Genomic DNA, 22,863 nt, shown 5'->3' on the forward strand with positions numbered 1-22,863 from the left:
CGCAATCTGATTCATGAATAGATGCTTCAAGGTAATCCCTAAAATGCTGCTATCCAGTTTTTCAGCTCAATACCTTCATGGCTTCTCCTTGCAGCAGATCTGATGCATCTTATAGGGCTTTAGTAGTCCATGAGGCTGATGATAGGCATGTATTGCAATGAAAAACAGAAAGTTAGTGGCAGTAGAGGAAGAATCACTAAAAATGCATATGTACAGACAAATGAGATTGGCAAGGAAGTTTTCCTGGCTTGGCAAAAAATGCTGATGATCTGTCGAGTAGCCTACTGACAACTCACACAGTTCTTCAGCAGGTGTTTCCAAAGAACTGAGGCTGGGACTTATAAATATTTATGTTGTACATTGTCTTATTTCGTTCCCAGGCTCACCACAGAGAAGGAACATGTACTCTGATTTGTCTCTCTTCCAAAGTCCTGAACTGTGAATATGAAATTTGCACTTCATTTTGTTTCCCTTGCCTCTCCATCTGTGCTGAACCATTAACAGTTCAGTGGGGCTGCCAGACTTTAAAGCCCTAGGAGAAATTCCATCATACAGCTGAAATAGAGTGTAAACCATTATGCCAAGAAAACACTTCATGCATTTCTCTTTTTTTGGTTTTCAGAATCTTTGTCACTTCTGACCAAAATGTGAGATTCAGGAAAATGACCTGTGCAGCTTGGCTTTCAGGCCTAATACTCTTCCAAAAAGATCACATTCAGGCATTTTTCTCATATTCATGGGAAGACTAAAAATCCTGTAGGTGAACAAAATCCAAGTTGTACTGCCAAGCCATTGGACGTGGCCAGTGGATTGTAAATACTGTCGAGTAAAAAGTGGAGAAAGAGTTAAACTGTGGAAGCTCATCTGCTGTCTTTGTCAAATAAAGAAGGGTGACCCTGAGAAAGAAAAAGAACAAGTAGAAAAAAAAAATCAAAAATCAAAAAGAATCCATGGAGGGAAAAAGAGTGGGGGAAAAGAGGCAGTTTCCAGGTGACTCTTCTCTTTCACTGATGGTGAACAAAAAAATTGTTGGGGGAATTGTTTCTAGTTTTTTAACTTGCTGTTAAATAGGATGATTACCTGCCCCAAAAGCTCTCTTAAGTACTCAGAAGACTGTGCCTTCTACATTAACATTTAGTACCCAAATCCCATTACAAAGAGGCAGCAATGAGGTGGGAGGCAAGGCAGGAGAGTGCTTCCTTGAACAAAGGGCATTAGATACAGGCAGGAAAGGTGGGCAAAACTTTGCGGCAAGGGCAGCCTCAGCACAGTCCATTTTGTGCACTTAGTGAGAATACGAGACAGGCTGTCCAATCTGCTACACCAGTAGCCTACTTGTCCTTGCTTTCATGACATCTATAAATCATTTGCAAAGAGAACAATTGCACTTAGAAAGGGAGATATTTCACCTCTGAAAATGCCTGCAAAAGTCCCTTGGCTTAATCATCTTTCCTTGGATAGTCTCACCTGTCTCTATAACAGGAAAATATGCAGTATCTACTGTCTTTCTAAAGCAGGGATTATATGGCTGAAAAATGTAAATGTATAAAGAGTTAAGATAGTCCAGGTGTAGATGTATATGGTTAGGAATATATGTAATTTTTAAAACACTTAGAATTTGTAAATAATTTATATATTCTAATGCATTTTTTTCCTTATTTTTTAAAGTCTTCTATGACTACATTGGTTTATTATTTAATGAGGAAAAATTTTGTGTTTCTTCATGTATTTTTTTGTAACCAGTAGTGTCCAATCTACATCAGGCTGTCGACATTGTGATAATGGAGTGACTAGGTCACACACATAACAATGATCTGAATATGATTTTTAAAAGTAGAAATTCAGAAAAAAAAAATATACTGACTGTAAGTATGCATGATAATCTTCATATTACACTTACATTAATCAGATTGTAGAGTTACAGTTCTCTAGTTCAAATATCTGTAAATCAGAGGTTGCATCATTGATAAATGATATAAATCATTGGTGCATTTAACAGTTGCAGATACAGACATAACTCATGCTAAACAGCAGTCACGCATAAAGGATGTCTGGTATACCCAACGTCTATATGGGGCACATACATCAGTACAGCAGTACCTAGATATGCGAATATGTAAGCCATGATCCAGTTACAGAGTATTTTGTGAAGCATGAGCACCTCTTGGGATGATCCCCACCACCCAGGCGTTGTTGTACAGAAATGAGTTCTAGGACACTCCCACAGTGAATTCTGGGGAAAAGTGTGTCTCACAGTTTAATTTTCATTGCAGAGGAATAAATTATCGAACCCAAGAGCAAGCAGCACCAGTTATCTAACCTGAATTTGAAGAACATTCACTTAGCCCAGAAGAGTTTGTGGCTTACTGGGTTAGGGATAACAGCTATGAAATCTCTAGTCAACCAATCATTTAAAAAAAATCTAGAAGAGTTTGGAAAGTTCAGCTTTTTCTGAGTATCTCTTTGCAGCCTATGAATTGCTATTATTCTATTCTAGAAGTTTGAAGGAAGAAGCATCAGTCCATTATTATCAGTGTATTGGTGCTTCATGGCTCTTCATCTCTTCAAAACAGCCATTTTCATGACTGGTAATCCAACAAGAATCCCTTTCTATAAAATAAGCAAATTTTAATCTGCCTTAGATTAATCAGCTTCTTCAGGGCAATGGTGACAAGTTGCTGTCCAGCACAGCAGGCATGTCACCCCAGTGACAACCCCACCTTCCCAGGAGTCCTTGTATAACAGGTACAAAACCCTGCAAGTAGGGGGTCAATGACTTGTCTAACAGCATCCTGGCTTGTATCAGCAATAGTGTGGCCAGCAGGAGTTGGGAAGTGATTGTTCCCCTGTACTCTGCACTGGTGAGGCCACAGCTTGAATACTGTGTCCAGTTTGGGGCCCCTCATTGAAGAAGGACATTGAGGTGCTGGATGGTGTCCAGAGAAGAGGAGCAAAGATTATGAAGGGTTTAGAGCACAAGTCCTATGAAAAGCAACTGAGGGAACTGTTATTTTTTAGCCTGGAGAAGAGAAGGCTGAGGGGAGAACTTAACACTCTCTACAACTACCTGAAAGTGAAGTTGGTGTCAGTTGTTCTCCCAAGCAGCAAGCAACAGGACAAGAGTGAATAGCCTCAAGTTGCACCAGGGGAGGTTTAGGCTGGAGGTTAGGAAAAATTTTTTTACAGAAAAGGTTGTCAAGTATCGAAACAGTATTGAATTGCTGCCCAGGGAAGCAGTGGAGTCCCCATCCCTGGAGATATTTTAAAGACATGTAGGTGTGGTGCTGAGGGACGTGGTTTAGCAGTGACCTGGCAGTACTGGGTTGACAGTTCAATTTGGTGGTCTTAAAGGTCTCTTCCATCCAAAACAATTCTATGAGTCTGTGACTGTGTAATGGCCTCAACCTGTTTCAAACTGGGCAAATAGCTACAGAATTCACAGAAATTATTACATTATTTCATCCTAATTAACACTTTCAGTGTTTGTGTTCAAACACTGATTCAGCATAGGCCCAGTGTGCAACATGTTTTCTCCGTATGAAGTAGCCCTTTACACATGAAAAATCACATTGAGAGTTCTAGAACTGATCAGGAAATTGTGACTGCGGACTGCAATACCTGCAGAATTAAATAACTACAGCCACTGGGTATGAAAACATTCCATGCTGCTTCCTTACACTGTGAGAAGATAAATGAATTCCTTCACCTCTGCCCTGATCTTGGTGTCAACATTCTAAATTAGCTACCAGAAGGGAGTACAAAAATTGTACTGCCCTCCGAAGTTACGCCTCTGATAGTACTTTTGCCCATCTATTTCATTTTTATTTTTTACCTTGATCATACCACCTCAAACGCCATATATTTTGCACTGAATTCTGTGAGCTTTTGTGCAGGCATAGAAGTAGCAAAATTGTTTGCTTACTCAAGCCTTTGAGCTGCAAACCCTTTGGAAATAACTTGTCCCTTTAGGTTTTCCGAAGCACGGTATACCTCTTCAGTAATTACATAGTTTGTGGACCTTTGTAATTATATAAGTGATACATGGACAGTAAGCCTTTGCAAACCTTAACTCAAATTAACGAGCTAGAAATAGATATTTCTAGATCATGTCTATGCCAGAATTCCTAATAAAGAAAAAAGTCTTTAAGATAAAAAAATTTTCTTTGTGTTCAGATATCTACAATACAGACATAAGGTGATACTGCACACGCTGCCAGCTGAGACATCGAGGTATCCATATAAAGGCTCTATTTTTGTTCTCAAACTAAAAATATGGAGTTCAAGGTACTCATCACAGATTGTGTTTTATTTTATGCGTTTTTCTGCATAGTGTTTCTGAGGTGAGCTGACTGTCAAGTGCTACAGATAATAAGTGTATCCATTCTTATTATTTGTATTAAAAAGTTTTGACATTTCCAGAGATGTTCCTTTAAGTACATCTGACCTTGTGCTGAAACTGGATTTTTCATCCATTCACCAGAGCTGCTATTTTCACAGAGGCAGAATTTGTCTTGTAATGGTTAATTTTTAAGGCTGTGGTTCAGTCTTTCCTGTTTTTCTCCATTTCTTTAATTTTGTTTCCTTCAATGTTTTACTTATATAGAAACTGAGAATTATTTTTTCTTTCTTTTACAAAAATTAATAACTTTAACACCTTCTCATTTTCTCCTTCCCAAATACAAGCACATACTCTCTCAAGATGATTTGGTGACAGAGAGGAAAGTATTCTACACCATGTCACTAAAACCAGTATTCAGCACACGTGCGGTAGCAGGGATAACCCAGGATTGTGCTAGTGACTGTGCCACTAGCACAGGAACTGTCAGCTGTGTCTTTCATTTCTTGCCCCATCTGTTTTGCATTCTTGGTGTTGTAGCAAAGAGCCATTGCAGAGCAGTGTTTGTGTTTGAGCTCGAGCTTATGCTGTCAAGATGAGAAGTGCAGGAACTGCATAATGTCCAAACCAAGCTCTACCTTTACTGTTTCAATGGATGTTGCGTCTGCCATGTGCAGTAAATATCCATTCAGAAGATGCTTGTTGGTATCACACATTTTGATAAAATGGTTAGTTAGAACCTCACAGGCAGTTACTCTGACAATCTCCTTCACAGTAAATAATGGTAAAGCTGTTCACCTGCTTTACAGCACACGGACATTAATTATTTAGCCATGTCAGCATTTAAAGAAGAAAATATAAATAACACTTATTTTTATATGTATGTAGAATGCCAAAAATTAAAGAAAAGGGAGACTGGCTACACATCATGGTTGATATTTTAATATTCAGAAAAGGCAAAAGTACCACAACGGTTATCACAATCGCTGAATTAATTATACGAGAAAACTCAGCCATGGAACTAGAAGACTACCAGAAAGGACAACAAAAGATACCTTTGAGATTTTACTTGATTTTGGTTTTGGTTTCCATATTAAAATTGAAAAACAAATAGACTTAAAATATTTTAGCATTCAAATATTTACAAACACTCTTACCTTGTGTTGTTTCAGTTACATAATCTGATACTTCTCTGAGAGATGTTTTAAAGCGGGTTATAAGAACTTTACAAGAGATACACACATACAAAGAAAAATCCCCTTTATTGGCAAGATACAATGATAAAACAATTTTGTTGTCCTGTTCAAAAATTCTGGTTGCCCTATGCAATTCAGGATGGCTGCGATCTGTTTGGCCTTTTCCCATCAGGATTCTGCTATAATATTCTGCAGCATGTACAGAAATTGTTCTCAAGCCTATGTTAACAGTCCTGATAATATATTTTTTAGGTTTCCTCTACGCTCAGAACAGTACCAAACGCAGCATTAAAGAGCGACTTATGAAGCTCTTGCCCTGCTCGGCTGCCAAAACGACATCTCCTGTTACTCAAAGCAAGTTTTATTTTTCATTTGATTTTTTTTAGGTTTGCATGCATCAGAAGTTATACTTTCATTAACTGCTCATTTGAGAGATAAGATATCTGCTGAAGTAATCACATGCTCTATTGATGTTTAAAATCAAGCGATGAACAGATTTGTGAGCTGGTAACACATTTGTCTGTGCGGAACAGGATGGCAAGACACCAGTGACAGGATCTACTGCATAGGTGCTGCTGGGTTGGCACTTCTGCTCTGCAAGCTAGCTGAGAAGTGATTCACTGGTCAAATTAAATACCAGTTCAAAATGTATTTCAAAAGTGATATGTTTTTGTGTTCATGTCTGTGAGTGCTTGCTATCCAATACCAGGATAGTATCAGCAGTACTGGACTGGGAGGAAAGGCTTGGCCCTGCAGGTTTTGACTATGTACCATCGAACTATTTAGGGAACTGGACTTCAGGTTTGTGTCTGAAAGAAAAATAGTAATGAGATTGAAAAATGAAGTCTGTGAATGTGCAGGTAAAGGGAAAGCACACTGACACTACCTTTAATGTCTTAATATGCCGTGAGGAAATAAAATCTGTCCAGGATAGCTAACAGATAAAAACAGGGAAAGGGGGAGAGGGAGAAAGAGATCCATGCATAGGTGCATACACACATATATGTACCTAGATAGAGATTAATTAGAGCAATAACACTAATGTTTTCCTATATAAATTGGCTACTATAACTGATTTTAAAATATCCCTGTGGACAAAATTCAGTTAGATTAAACTGACTTATTTCTAGGCACTAATCTGAGTACCTAAGATTAGAAGCTGAGTGGTCCCTGTGCTTCTTGCATGCTCTTCTGATAAGGTGTGTCAATCAAACAAAGGTAAAAAAATTACTCCAACAGCAGTTCTCCCTATCCAGTGAATACAGGACAATGCAAGGCAGCTTGGTTACAAACACAGGCCCCTATTAAGTATCTAGACTTCAGTGGTATGGATCTAGGCTTTTTTTATACATATATCCCACTTCACTGTCTTTCATACACTTCTCTATAGAGAAGATTGTGGTACTTGCATTCCTTTCAAATTATTCAAGAGGAAAAGGACTAAAGATGTGGATGCACAGTGATATTTTCATGGCAGCTTCAGCTGATGTGTTTTACATGAAAATAGGATAGCTTATAAAGATTGATTACTGTCATGAGACTTGATAGTTATTCGTTATATAGAAGTTGCCTCAGCTATGTGACCTGAGTAACAGCCTTAAATGAAGCATAGAACCAATGTTTGGGTTGGAAGAGACCCGTAAAATCATCTAGTTCCAAAACCTCTGCCATGGGCAGAGACATCTTTCACTCGATCAGGTTGCTCAAAGACCCATCCAGACCTGATCCTGAACACTTCCAATGATGGGATGGTGAACAGAGAAAAGAAATAGAATAGACGGAATAGAAGGTTTGATCTGTTTCCTTGAAGCTGGTTGGAGAGAAACACATCCTTATTCCTTGCACATTTCTACACAAACTTTTTGTCTGTACAGGTAACACAAAAATATTCAGAGTCAGCATCAATAACCCTGACTACGCAAAACTTGTATTTTCTTGCTGAAAGTGTTTTATGAACCAGAAGAGAAATTAAAATAAAACTTGTATTAAATATTTCATATTTGAGAATGAAGAAGTAAAAAAAGATTAATTCAGCATTTTTCTCTGTACTCTTGTCAATAACGAATTGCTATATTAAGGTAAAATGTTACAGTGAATGAAAATATTATATTAAATGGGAATATCATTGTAAACACACATTGTGATTATCCCATTTTGACATAACGTGCTATTTGATTTCTGCTAGCTTGAAAGAAGCAACATCGTAATGTACTAGGAACGAAGCCAACATGACTACAATAACAATCAAATAATGTGAATTCCTTAGAAATTTTAAGGGGAATGTTTTTGAAACAAGTAATTTGTTGAAATGTACATAGCTGGAGTTTGCACTTCTGGACTTAACTTCTATCCAGACGTGCAGACAAAGATTCCATGAATATATAAAAATATTTCAGCATTCTCATAGAATAGAGTATGTTAAAGAATGCTTTTTTTTTTATTATTTGTATGCTTTAGCCTAGTAAGCCTAAACTTAAATACATCCTTCCTTTGCTAAATGCGTGTGCTAGAGATAGGACTAGACTCAAGAATGGTTTTGGAAAAGAAAAGTGTTCGTACATGCAGTTATTAAATAGGCAGGGGAGCTATAATTTGGGGTTTGTGCAGGTAAATGCACAATTTTTACAGACATGGACTAAGCCCTAACTTTGGACTTGTTTCTCCAGCTGCCAGTAAGAGTGTGTCTGCTTTTTGCCTTGCTTTTACCAATTTGATCTTTAATGAACAATGAAAGGTTCAAAGCATAGCTCCTGTGTGAACAGATTAAAAATATCTTTATTATTTAGATAGAAGAAAGCTACTCATTAATGAAATCAGTAAGAATATTTTGTTTAATATCTTAATGGGTGAATATGAACTTGTTTCTGGGTTTCAGTTGACATATGTTAGCCTTCTGTGAAAAAATAAAACAAACCACAAACCCCAAGTTTCTTAGGCTGAAGAAACCAGAGAACTGAAATAACTAATTTTGTATCACTGTAATAGAAAGCATTAACGTTTAGAAATAGATATATTTTCAACATCTTCACTGCATATTTTATAGATTTTTTTCCGTCTTGCATAACGGTAGCCATAAGTTTGAAGAAAATGCTTAAAAACCTGCAACTGATTCATGAATGCTATAGTATTTTAATCAGCATAGTTTGCACATTATAAGGAAGTTTACTGTGATAATGTTTTTTTTTTATTTTTTGTCTATAAGAAAAATACAGAAACAGAGTGTAGAAAGCATGTTATACTGAACATTTTCGTTACCAGAGACATGATCACCACACTAGTCTTCTACATTCTCACTGAATCATTAAAGCACAATAAAAATCTTTATTACTAAGAATATACCAAACATTGTGCACAGCATCACATTGTCTGTCTTTTATCTTTAGCCTCACATTTATTTTGTTTATTATTTAGCTTCTAGAAAAGCTCATAGGTGTCTCTCTAGGTAGCCAGATGTTTCACAAATGGATGCTTAAAGAGCTCATTTCCAGTTAAGTTGCTTTCTGTCTAAACAAAAGCCCATTTAAATCCCATATAATTCTTGAAATACAAAATACAAGTTACTTTTCAACAGTATTTATTCTCGGGTTAATTCTTTTGCCAATTTAGTAAAAACACCTAGTGTTTACTTGCAGTTTACAAAAAAAAAAAATTGCTGCTTATCTACAACATGACATTTTTTATAGAGACTTTAGTGACTACATAAAGAATATAAAACATTAGCCCTATAAAATGTGATAGAAAAGCTTTAGAAACTGTGCAAAATAAACCCTGGATGTTCTTACACAGAATCAAAATGGGACCTTGCTACACCTTTCACAGATTAGGAAGAAGCTTCTGAACTCTGGAACTATTTTATTCCAATTACATCTATAAAGGCAGGATTTTCACGACTTCCTCTTTGCACCTCAGCATGTCTTTTTAAAGAAAAGATCTGAAAATATCTCATCTTGTGAGTTCAGAGACTGGCCCTTTCAAACAATTATCAGACATTACAGGGTCAAACTAAAGTCGTGTGTGCTGGGCTTTTTGTCAATAACATTTAGACTGGAAGTTTTCAGAAAGAAGCTAGTGGCCTTCGAGTTGTATAGATCATCTATAAAGAAAATTGAAAGAGAAATGTATTATAATTTGTCCATAAGCAAATACACAACGGACATTCTGAGATCAGACTACGGGTGACACTGAGATCACCTGGGTGAAACCAACATCATCTTCCTGAGATGAGTGCTAACAGCAGCATCCCTTTGACAGGAGATAAATCAAGGCCCTACGTTTTTGTGAGGATTTCTCCAAATAGTTTATATATTATGATTCTATCTATTTAAAGGTTGTTAATTTTTTGTTTAGCTGAACTGTGCCAGATTTCTCCCAAGCAGCTGAAAGTTATTATTCCTGCATTGTAGCAGAACAAAAATGTGTGGTGATGTAAGTTTAATACTGTTTTAATGGAATAGCCTAAGATTGTGCTCTTATGAAAATTGAACTGAATAAAACTTTATTTTAAGAATGCAGAGTCCCACACTGATGAAATAAAATAAATATCTTTCACATTGTAAAAGTCACAGTTAAGCATGTTCTCTCAACTTACTTTTCTGTAGTTGGTATAATGCTTGAACCAGAATAAGGCAGTGATTTGATTAAATTACTCTGGAGTACTACCTAGGCTACTTAGAAACACACTCATAGTTTTAATCAGATATATGGCTGGCTGCCTATATCAAAAATCTGTATTGTGAGTGTCTTTAGTTGTCTTATTGAGCTCTCACATTTAAAACTCTACCTGGATAAAAAATGCACTGATATCTCTCATTGTTTTAGGGCTGTGCTCAGCCGTAAGCCTCGAATGTGTATATCCACATTCTTATTGAGCTAATGATGATATGACTAAAATCGTCATGTTCCCCACTTAGACTACTCACCATAAATAATCATGTTTACCCCGAGGGGTTTGTTATACCATACTCAAAGTAAGGTCTGCTGCTGAATGTGCAACCTCAGTCTCACACACTTTCCAAAGCACAAGGTCACAATAAAAGGAGAACTGAAAACCCACGTCTTATACAGTGATTTCCTCTCCATTAACTAACTGAACAAAAAATTCCCATGTTCTGGAGTCACTAAAGTTTTACAAAATTGTTTTCTTCAGTCAGAGAGTTGTAAAACCAAAAAAGGTCATACAGAATGTATGCTCTTGCAGAATGTTGGCTTTCCAGTTTATTCCTATTTGTACTGATGTGATAATATCCAGACTGCTGGATCATCATTGCTGTTCCCTGTTCTGTGCAGCCACAGAAGCAGATAGATAGCCTTTCCCTATGAGTTCAAAATGAACACATAATTTGTCTTTAAAGATGCAAAAGCTGCTCTTTGAGAGAATGTTATTTAACTTTTTTTTTCTGCAAGGGTTAGGTATTTCTACATCATGTATTTCTTCTATTGAGCTTTCCTTCTCTGTCCCTTGTATTCTGCAGACACTGTAGAAGATGAAATGGAAATGGCCACAGTACGACATAGACCTGAAGCTCTTGAACTGCTGGAAGCACAGAGTAAATTCACAAAGAAGGAACTTCAGATCTTATATAGAGGTTTCAAGAACGTAAGCACTTCCTTTTTGCATTTACCATCCCTTAACTGGATAGGCCACTGCAATCACAGCAGTATAAGAATGACTGGTAGTGGAGCTCATGGGATGCAGTAGCTAAATATTCCATGTCCGGCCAGGTGAGGAGACAATCACTCTGAACAATTGGGCTATTTAATTACCAAAAGATGCAGACAAATTAGAAAGTATCCAGAAGAGAATAATTGCAAGCTAGTATAGTAGTTCAAGGACAGATTGAAAATTGTGCTGAGGTGGTTTGTCTAAAGATGTAATAATGGGAGAGAATGTAAGTCCTGAAGAATTTGGTCAGTAGGAGGAAATATTTTGATTTTTGTGTTCAGAGTAGCTCTCACAAGAAATAATTGGCTTAAATTGCTCTAGTGGAGTTTTTAATTAGGTGAACAGCAGTAGATGACTTCTTCAGTCCTTTCTAGTTCTACAAATCTATAAACTTGTTAGATCCTTCTACTAGGAGTTATTAGTTATTATTTTTTACTAATATATGTGCTCTGTTGGCAGGTCCAATGGTTTTAGTTGGCAGGGATCCCCACTAGGACCCTAGTACATGGATGTCATCTGCCTCTTTTACCAATGTGTACTTGCTGTCCTGTGGAGCTGGACTTGGTGTTAGCTTGTGAGGCATCCATGGTTAGTACAGCAGAGAAATAAGACAAAAAACCCCTATTTTAGTAAGTAGTGTTAAATTCTGGCTGCATACCAAAAGTTACAGCTCCCCCTGGTTTTATTACTACTATATGTAAAAAACCCCAAATGTTTTCTGTAAAAAATAGCTTTTTTCCTCTCTGTTTTATTCTACATTCTTTCATAGAATGAATAGTTCCGTGGGATATTACATACAAATGACATCAGATAGAAAATACTTGATATATATAAAAAAATTAATAATAGCAATTGCTTGCAAATCATCAGAGTGTGATTTTAATCAATGTACTTGGCTGTGAGTGTTGTAACTGTGCAGGTGCTAAGTCTCCCGCTGAGCTGAAGGTAAAGATAAATTTAATCATGTTTATCACCCTTTGATTTAGTTTTTCTTTCACTCTTACAAAAGGGCTGCCTTCTTGTCCTTGGCATTTACTAGTCATATGAAATTGTGTAACAAAGTATAATAATGTTAAAACCACAATGGAGCTCAACTATGAAATCAGAGAAAGTATTTTCAATAGCTTGTACAAGAAGAAGCGTAAATCTTGCAGAATTCTTAGATATCAAGTATTTTGTAATGGAAGCAAGCCATGCGAAGGGATGTTTTAAAACTATTTTTTTATCAAAAGCTTACAATGGAAGTAAAATAGAGAGTTACTTAATATGTCCTGTCTGTATATCATCCTCAGTTCCAGAAAGGTATATAATGTTGGCACGTTAATGATTAACAGTGATTGCTCTTAAAAGCTTTTCATTTCCTCAGGGTACTAGAGAACGTTCCCCTGCTAATGACAGTATTCCCTAGGTATTGCAAATCATGAACTAACGTCCCTAATTATCTAAGGCAAAAAGGCGCAAAGTATAGTGCATAAAATAAGCCTTCTGTCTAAGAATAATTACTGTTAGAGTCTCAGAAATGAAGGACCTTGATAATTCTCGGCATTAAATGAGGTATGGAAAAAGAGAGTAAGTTATAAGGAAGTATGTTAATTGATTATCATTCTACCATTTTCTGAAAGGAGGAATTCCAGCTCTTCATATGCTTTTGTGTTCTAAGATGTAAGGTCTACTTACATCAAAGGATCGTTGATGGTAATACATCTTTATTCAGGTGTTTCATTTCCTTATCAGAATATGATAATTCAAGACATAATGTGTATAAATATCTTTGACTCCTTTGAGTTAATAAGCTTGAACTTCTTAATTTTTTTTGTGTGAGTTTAATATAATTGCAAAATTAACAATTACTTTCAAAAATACTGTAGATTATGCCTAGGGCTAGTGACTGTTACAAAAGTAAATCAGTTTAAAGCAGTAGTCTTCAGCCCACGCATTAGACTTCAAACAAAGGATTTCAGAACTTTCCCTTGAGTTTGGATTTGTTTTGTTTCCCACATTTATCAGCTTCTACTTCAAAATTTGGTGCTAGACCACAGTTCTCTAATTGCTTCAGAGGATCAATAGGGCAGGTCTGCCTCAGCTCTGTGAGCAGCTTGCCAGTGCTGATTAGTTCGTCCTTCATGTCACCTACCTAGCTTTTATCAAATATGCTTTGAGCAGCTTTAGTGGATACTGATACAGGATGACATACAGCGCCTTCCTTGGCCTGCACTGTGATGGTCTCCCCCCGACAATGCTCAGTCATCCATTTGTGCCTGCCACAGGCTACCTCTCTTCTCGCTTCCCCTCTTTCTGATCCAGCTTAATGCTATCTTGCCAGTATCTCCACCCCTGTGTTCTTCATACGTGTGCTTCATGTAACAGTGTGTGATAGGGGCCCCCCAGATGGAAAGTAGATTTTCTTTGTCAAGCATAAGCCAGCAATGTGCCCTTGTGGTGAAGGCAGCAAATGGCATCCTGGTCTGCATTAGTCAAAGTATTGGCAGCAGGTCAAGAGAGGTGGCTCTTCCCCTCTGCTCAGCACTGGTGAGGCCACACTTGGAGTGCCAGTTCTGGGCTCCCCAGTACAAGAGAGACATGGACATACTGGAGAGAGTCCAGCAAAGGGTCACAAAGATGACTAAGGACTGGAGAATATCTTCTATGAGGAAAGGCAAGGAGAGCTGGAACTGATCAACCTGGAGAGGAAAAGGCTTAGCAGGGATCTTACCAACGTATAATAAATATCTAAGGGCAGGGTGTGAAAAAGAGCCAGGCTCTTTACAGTGGTGTCCAGTGAAAGGACCAGAGGCAATGAGCACAAACTGAAACACATGTGATTCCTTCTGAACACCATGAAATACTGTTTCACTGTGAGAGTGACTGAGCACTGGCACAGGTTGCCCACTGAGGTCGTGGAATCTCCCTCTTTGGAGGAGATACCCAAAATATGTCTGAACATAGTCCTGGGCAATCTGCTTCAAGCAGCCCTGCTCGAGCAGGGGTATAGAACCAGATGACCTTCAGAGGTCCCTTCCAACCTCAGCCATTCTGTGAGTCCATAATACTCTGTTTAATCATTCCACTAGGAAGGAAACTCCATGGAAAATATTTGCTGAAACACATGGGCAGACATCTTTAATGTGACATCATCAAAACTTGTGCAGATCCTGCCTCTGTGCTTTATGCTTTTCACTTGATGTTTGCTTGCCTTACTATCTCTTCAACAGTTTAACCATATAAAGCAAGATAAATTAAGGCATGAATTTAAGTTACTGTAGTTCTGCTGACTTTATGCTCCCATTAGACTAAATGTACAGCATCCTACAGCTCAGTAGCATGAGCATTGTACTGCACACTGTCAATGGCTCAAAAGAGCTGTAGTACAGACTGGGGTCCTAAAGGTAATGAATGCAGCTCGTATCAGCTGGAGTTGAGATTAAATATACTCCAGTTAATTCAACAGAATTATGCCTTATCTATGGATTTTTGCTGCTCTGTGTTTGTATAATCAAGGAACTACAGAATAACTATTGCTATTTGATCACTTGATATTTAGAATCAACATGCAGTAGTTAAGCTAGTTCAACCATATTAGTTAAACTAGTTACTGCTTGCTCATCTAGGACTGAATGCTTTCAGGCAGCATTTTCCCACCTACAAATCCACAGATTTCATATCTCTTTACAGAAGGAACAGACAGCAACTCTGTCTGTTCTTTTTATAGAGTGTAAAAAAATGGGAGATTTTCAATACTTAAATACTGTGAGAAGATAAAGTGACTTTAACAATGCAAATATTAATAACCTTAATGAATAGAAAACGAGGCTTTAAAATGGACAGGACTCCATACCTACTATGGTGATAGTAGGTATAACTTCAAAGCCAACATGTCTTTCTTAAGAGTTATCTATAATCTATATTATAATACTTAATGCTTTAGGTGTGTCAGAAAGTAATAGATAAGAAAAGTGGAATTTTTTCTGTATATTTTCAACAGCCTTTCTAATATGCACATTTTTTCCTCTGTCTTCTTGAAAGCATAGAAGGTCCCAGAGATGATAAAGTAAAAGCAATTGATGAAACAGAAGAAAATCAGTACTCAGGCCATTTACCCATTTTCAAGAGTGGCCAGATAAGGGAAAGCATTTAAGAATAAGAAGAATAATAAGTGATAATTCCCCTAACATGCTGTAAAGTCACCTTGCACTCTGACACTGAAATACTTCCTATGATGAAAGTTAAAACCGCATCTTTCTATTTTACATACTTTAACCAAAGTTTCTTCCATAAACTGCGATAATTACTTTTTGGACCTACCAGGGCACCTTTGACGTCTACAGCATCCTGTGGGAAATTAGGTTCATACCTAATTATGTCTTCTGTGAACATAATTCATTTCTGTGCCAAACCTGCTGCCTTTTATTTTAATAAATTTACAGTATTTCTGCTGTGAGAAAATGAGTAACCATTACCATTACTTCTCCAAGATGTTCACTGTTTTACACACCTCTAACACATTTCCTACTTAGTCCCTTCTCTTCCTAACTGAAAAGTTTTGGTATATATTGTCTCATTCAAACCTGCTGATTTCCCTGAATCCTGTCTAGTTCTAGGATGATGACCAGAACTTCTTACAGCTTACATCAAGTTATTTATTACTTACAACTTCAACTTTTTTACATATAGTTCTGACTGACTTTAGGTGGGAAAGCAGCAAGTACTCCAATATTTCTGCAGTGTTGGTGATTACAAAGTTGGATTTATTATGTGGTTTTTACTTAGACAAAATTTAAAAAGTAGACCTTTAAAGATGTTTTCATCTATTTGATTTTCCAGTGTAGGAAAATTACATGCAAAAAAAATGCAAGCAGAAAGAGCATGAGGTCTCAGATAACATCTCTGTGAGTTTGTACACACCTGACAGCTTCAGAAAGTCTCATATCACACTGTGGTATAGCTCATGCTCTAAGAAGCAAGAAGTAGAGGATAATTGCAGAAAGGCCGAAAGAGTATTGAAATGCCTTTCACAGCAATGGCTGTTTTGGTAGTAGTCAAGGTCAACATTTAAAATACAAGATGAGAAATGCTAAAACAAACATAAGAAAGTGAGATAAGCACCTTCAGATGACCTAAAAACTATTAGAAGGAAAAGCACAAAGGGGAATAATATGCCTATATTCGGTTGTTTAGCCATTTTAAAGCTTCTTTAGCCATTATAGAAGCTTTAATTAATTAATTTAATTAACTCTGTTAATCAGCTTAACAGAAGTCCTAAGCCCTCCCCAGACTCAAAATGTTGTCTCCAGCACTCTGATTTTGCAGTGATTGTGCACTCTTGTTGATGAATTGTTGCTCAGCTGCCATCACAGTGGGACCTCTCTATTTTGTATTTGGTTTCCTGTAATCCCATTTCTTGTAAATTGAAACTGTGATTGCTGCAGTCATTAACCTTTCAAACCAATGGCTCTGTGGCAGACCTAGTACAAGTGGTACTTCACAATAAATTGCACAGACCATCAAGCACGCACCTAACTCATGGTCTTTCTTTCTTTGTCCATTGATAGGTCTCTCACAGTTTTAAAAATGTCCCCGAATTATGGTACGTTTCCTTTTTTAAAATTCTTAGATAGTGTTTCTGCTGCACAAAAGATGCTCCTGTGCTAAATTTTGGTATTAATGATATTTTAATTTTGTTTGATAATTCTCATCAAAAATTGGGCTGAACTCTTTGTTAGGGAAGTACTAGATTTTCCCAGAAAAGTGAAAGGATTTTTCACAAACATTGATCTTACCTTGCTGTATATCAGAGAAAGTGTAATCTGAAGTCATGCATGCACAAAAATATCCCTGGATACATATGGTGGTGGCCTGGATTCGGCTAGGATAGGGTTAATTTCCACAGCCAGGATAGCCAGGCCAAACCAGTCACCGAAGGGTATTCGATACTATACCGATGTCATGCTCAGTATATATAAATGGGCTGCAGAGGGTGCACAATTTCAAACAGTGGCACAGCGCAACACGGCTTGGCGGTGGCAGCAGTAAGCAGTGCATTGTGTATCACTCACTTTACTATCTTTTTCGCTATCTTTGTGTTGTTCAAGTAAACTCTCCTTGTCTTGACCCATGTGGCTTACTTTTACCTTTTATTCTCTTCTTCCGCACCTCCCCCTCCCCCCCTCCAAGGAAGTGGAGTGTAGTGAGAGAGCAGCTGCATGGTTCTTAGTTGGCAGCTGGATTCAAACTGTAACAGTCCTTTTTGACACCCAACATGGGACCATATAAAGGGTTGAGATAGTGATAGATCTGACTGTCACTTGTTGAAATAATTTTGCTCTATGCACTCTGTATATTAGTTAAGTAGTCCATGATTCGGCTAGGATGTTAATTTAGTTAATTAGTTAAGTAGTCAATGATCACCATGTTGGTCCATTTGCTCTTGTGGTGGTGTAAATCCTTAGAGACACTGTATGTTCCCTGTGGTGATGTCTATCGTCTCTGGGAACCCTCATGTTGCTGTATTTGATATTGTCAACCTATGATATGATTATACCACTGGTTACGAGGTTAAGGTGGTATTTGTATCTGGCATTATCCTTTGTTAGTAACCTCACACAATCAATGGACAAGACAGGGGAGGATACTTTCTCAGCTTTTGAGAATTTTGAGTATCCTTGGGATGCCCAAGCCAGTTTGCCCTTATTGTTATGTCTCCTGAATGTACCTCAAGCCTTCTTTAGGGTTACACAAAGTTTTTTTAAGAATACCACCCATAGATCTGCCCTGAGGCTGGAGAGTTATGAGTGGCAGGGTGTGTAGGAGAGCATGGGCAAGTGCCTAGGACTGTGATCACTTCCAGCGTTTTGGAATATTACACTTGAACAAGTGCAAGATCCTGACAAACTAGTGAAATATTTGGGAAAATTATGTTGTCAACTGGGCAACTCCAGTAAGATGCAAATCACTGCAATGTGCTGGGGCCTGACCCATGACTACTGAGCCCTGTTCCAACAGTATTCAGTGCCCTCAAGGGGTAAAGAAGTTCTCCAGGCCTAAAAGCAGACCAGCAGGCACTGCAGCTATTCCAACCCTCGTGACAAGCACTGTGTCTACTCAGACCCCAATAGCAGGCACTGCAGCTGAATCAGAGAACCAACCTGTGCCAGTAATGGTCACCCCTAAACAAAAAAAGAAATATAGCAAAAAATTAGTCCAGTTAGTGAGGGACGATGATGATGAACCAGGGCCATCACGAGAACAGGAGGAAGAGGCAGAACCAGAGGTGATGACCTTATCCCCATCCCTGAGTGAGCTGTGAGATATGAGAGTGAGATGAGAGATTTCTCCATCATCCAGGAGAGAACATTGTTACCTGACTGCTCCAATGCTGGGATAAAGTGGCTAGTAGTTTGCAATTAGAAGGTAGAGAAGCCAAGCAGCTGGGACCCCTGCATAGGGAAGGGGGCACTGACAAGGCGATTGGAAAATAGACACAGCCCTCAGCCTCTGGGAGCAACTTCTGTCAGGTGTGAAGGGAAGATACCCCTTCAAGGAAGATGTTTTATGTCACCCAGGCAAGCAGACAACCATGGAGAGAGGTATCCAGTACCTGAAGGAGTTGGCTGTGTTGGAGATGATTTATAACAACCTGAATGACAAGCAGCTGCCTACAGACCCAGATGAAGCCCAATACACACTGTCTATGTGGCAGAAGTTTCTACGAAGTGCACCACTGTCACATGCCAACTCATTGACAATAGTGACCCAGAGTGAAGGATGAGACACAAGGTGGATGAAGTGGCTGGCCAACTCCAGCAAAAGGAAAGAGGTCTTTCTTCCTCCCTGCAGGCCTGCATCTCAGCTGTGGAGGAATGTCTCGGGAGTTATGGCAATTGAAGGAGGACATGTTCTAATCCCCACTTTTACGGGCCAGTATCTCAGCTGTTAGGAGTAGGTGCTCTCCTGCTCAGAGGAAACAATATGGAAGGTACGCACCATGAGGTACTCTGTGGATTTCCCTGTGTGACCATGGAGAGGACATGAGGAAGTGGGATGGAAAACCTGCTTTGATCCTGGAGGCATAGGTATGTGAGTTGCGGTGGAAAACAATTGCAAAAGGGCAGTCTCCCAAGAAAAATGTCACCCCGGTTTCCAGTGGGAAATACCCTAGACAGAGTAGGAGGGCTGATCTTACTACTGATACTCTTGAACAGATTTCTAAGTCATTTTTACAAGAAGTGAGTGACTCCGATCAGGATTAGAGGGGCTCTGCCTCCAGCCAGGTAGAGGAAAAGTGCAACCGGGTTTATGGACTGTGTGGATTCAATGGCCCGGCACATCTGATCTTCCTACTGATACTCTGGAACAGATTTCTAAGTCATTTTTACAAGAAGTGAGTGACTCCGATCAGGATTAGAGGGGCTCTGCCTCCAGCCAGGTAGAGGAAAAGTGCAACCGGGTTTATGGACTGTGTGGATTCAATGGCCCGGCACATCTGACCCACAGGAGCATAAGGCCCTAGTCGATACTGGTGCAGTGTACTTTAAAGCCATCAAGTTACAAAGGGGAACAACCCACCTTATTTCTGGGGTGACAGGGGGATACTAATTGTTCAATGTATTGAAAGCTGAGGTGAGCCTTACTGGGAATGACTGGCACAAACACCCCATTGTGCTGTCCAGAGGCTCTGTACATCCTTGGCATAGTCTACCTCAGGAGAGGGTGTTTCAAGGATGATGGTATAGAATAAGGGGTGGATAATGTCCTGGGTTCAGCTAGGTTAAGGTTTATTTCCACAGCTCGGATAGCCGGACTGAACCAGCCAATGGGATATTCGATACCATACTGACATCATGCCCTGGATATATAAGGGGAAACTGCAGAGTTCCTGTCTCTTCCAACTTCCAAATTCCAAATTCTCTTCCAGTCTCTTCCAACTCCCTCCAACTTTCAGCTCACAGTCTGCGGGTTGAAGATGTTGATCCTGCAGAAATTGCTGGGCAGCAGTTGGTAAAGGCAGTTTGATTTCCATCATCACTGCCCCTCGTTTGGTTTCAAAGTCCATCCCTCATTGATTTGTATTTAGTATTTAATATCATACAATTTAATTTGCCAGCTGTTCTCATCCAAAAAAGCACAGTTTCAAACAGCGGCAGGGCATGATGCGGTGTGGCTCAGCTCAGATCCCCTCAGCGTGGTGGCAAGCACTGCATTGTATATCACTCTAAGATTGTTTTCTGTCTCTCTTTGGGTTGTTCAAGTAAACTCTTCTCATCTTAACTCATGTGGCTTTACTTTTACCTTTTTTCTCTCCGTCCACACACCCCGGATGTGGAGGGGAGTGAGCGAGCTGCTGCATTGTACTTAGTTGCTGGCTGGGTTCAAACCGTGACACGTAGCTTTAAATAGGCAATTCTATACTTGTAAAATTTATTGCAAAAACAACACTTCTAAGATATTTTCTTCCTTACTGCTGTTAGCAAATGAGGCAAACAATGACAGTAAGATAATAACTCTGGTAATGTTGCAACTCAAAGATATGTTCATCACACTACCCATCCCTGTAAGAATACATTTGTGCATGACTCAAAATATGCTAATTTATTCGAAGATTTTTCCATTTCAATTATGGTTTGATGGAAGCTTTGTATTACTCTATGTTGCATTTGTGAGTCTCACAGAAAGTTTAATGAAAACTCATTTTATAGGTTATAAAGCTCATTTATTGATTGTCTAGAGCACTCAAGAATTACATGACAAAACACAACTATTCTCATTGGTTTTTTCTGTAAAATTCCTTCCAATTTCTTTGTTCTTCTGTTTGTCTTTTACAGAAAAAAATGAGGAGAAAGTCCTTGTTATATCTACTCATAATTAACTATATTTCCAACATAATAAGTAGTAAAAACATATGGTTCATGCCACGTGCGTTTATCCAAGATGTATCTACATATCCAATATAAGAATATTCCTAGGATATTTTTGATAAATTGAATTAGATGACCTCCAGAGGTCTATACAGTTCCACCAATTTGTGATCTGAACTTCCCACATTCATATTAGATAAGTAATCTAATATCCAGGATTAGCTAATGGTCTGAAAAGAATTTCTGTTTATGTATTGTTCAGAGCAGCCAAATCCCCTTAAAACCTCAAAACACTTACAGTGTGGATTTTCACATTCTTAGCTGTGAAAGGTCTCCAGAAAGAAATAAAATCTATATAAATAATTACCATGCAAATTCGGGTTAATATTTGATATGGCTTTGTATCTAGGTAAGGTTGGCACTCTGGCATAAAAAAAAGAATTTGGTATCGAGACACAGAATCTTATGGCATCATTAACACCTGCTAACAAGGAAGTCAAATTCCAAAGTTTTGATGCTGATCTTTAAACACCGGTTCTAGACTTCATGTCATAAGTGTACATAGTATGTATAAAAAGCTCTGTAAAATTATCTGTGCTAGACCCAATGGTATGATGCAGAAAGAGTTAGTACCAGCTCTCATTACAGCCACTCTACTCAGAGACTGAGCCTATGAACAGCAATTAAGGAGGGCTTCGAGATGGCAAGGAAGCCACTTAGGCTGGGTAATATAAAACACCAGATATAAATATTTATTTGAACTTGTATTCTCTCTGTGAAGACTGTGGGCCTAAATATTAGGTGTCTTCATGAGCTACAGTGATCAGCTGAGAATCAGCTGAAAGAAGAAGGTGGCTTTATCCACATTTGGTATAACAGCTTTTCCCATGTAACAAGAGTTTTTAAAAAGTAAACTTATATATTTGATCAAAGTAATTAGGGCTTAGAAGAGGAAAATTGAGTTGATGCACTCAATAATTTTCAATACACGAATAATTTCTCTACTCTCAGAATTTTTTTTTGATGATGAAGATGAAGGTTAGGTATATACTGTGCATTTTGCAGTATATGCACTAGCTTGTGTAAAACCTGGAACATCTCAATGTCATTTTGAGGGTAATGAACTTAAAGTTTTCAGACTGGTTTAACTTTTCTTATATATTTGTATGCCAGATATTCTAGGAACACTAAATATATTTGTTTCACTCGTGGTAATCAGAACCTACTAGGCAAGAAAGGAGAAATATGAGAAATATATCTCAGTGTCCTACACACAGATGACTTTTGCCATTGCAGCTATTCTGCTTGCACAGCCTCTGATCTATGACTAGTAGAGGCATACAGTTCTGTCTTTCATTTCTGTCTTTCAGATGTAGTTTCTAAGATAATCAATGTTTTGATTAAAATTGATTTAGTACAAATAGAAAACATCGTCCCTTGCATTACATGTGTAAGACACTCCAAGCTGACAGGGGACATAGGCATTTGACTATAAAAAAGATTTTAAAAAGAGCTTGAATACCTCTGTGATGATCTGAACCGAGATTTGAAAGTCCATTCCATTTTCCTTGCTTCCTTACTTAACCTTTCCCACCTGTTCTAGAGCATGACAAGGGACGAAGGCAACGTAATCCTCTTAGTTTTTATCTCTGGAACACCTTGTAGTATGAAACCAGAGGTTTCACCCTAGAAGAAATAACCGCTTGGATCAGCTATCTCTGAGTCATGTCTGTCCCCCACCTCACAGTCAATAAGATATCTTCAGTTCGTTGTGATCCCATTCAGCTCTACATTGAATCCATGTGTTTGTGTTGAAAT

At 38.3% G+C, this 22,863-nt stretch overlaps 1 protein-coding gene across 2 annotated transcripts in view; it reads left to right on the top strand.

The window, feature by feature from the left end:
• The first annotated feature begins 2,188 nt into the window (after window positions 1-2,188).
• KCNIP4 (Kv channel interacting protein 4) overlaps window positions 2,189-22,863 on the top strand; it is a 57,668-nt gene continuing 36,993 nt past the window's right edge. The window contains exons 1-2 of one of the 2 annotated variants that reach the window (XM_010133224.1): window positions 2,189-2,255; window positions 11,004-11,128. In XM_010133224.1, the coding sequence (XP_010131526.1) occupies window positions 11,021-11,128 (108 nt within the window). In that variant the 5' untranslated portion in view covers window positions 2,189-2,255; window positions 11,004-11,020. Of the gene's footprint in view, window positions 2,256-5,792; window positions 5,887-11,003; window positions 11,129-22,863 lie in introns of those variants that run through there. The other variant, XM_010133223.1, reaches the window with a different exon arrangement.

This window comes from Buceros rhinoceros, unplaced genomic scaffold (genome assembly GCF_000710305.1).
Source record: "Buceros rhinoceros silvestris isolate BGI_N320 unplaced genomic scaffold, ASM71030v1 scaffold5023, whole genome shotgun sequence".
Lineage (NCBI taxonomy): Eukaryota > Metazoa > Chordata > Aves > Bucerotiformes > Bucerotidae > Buceros > Buceros rhinoceros.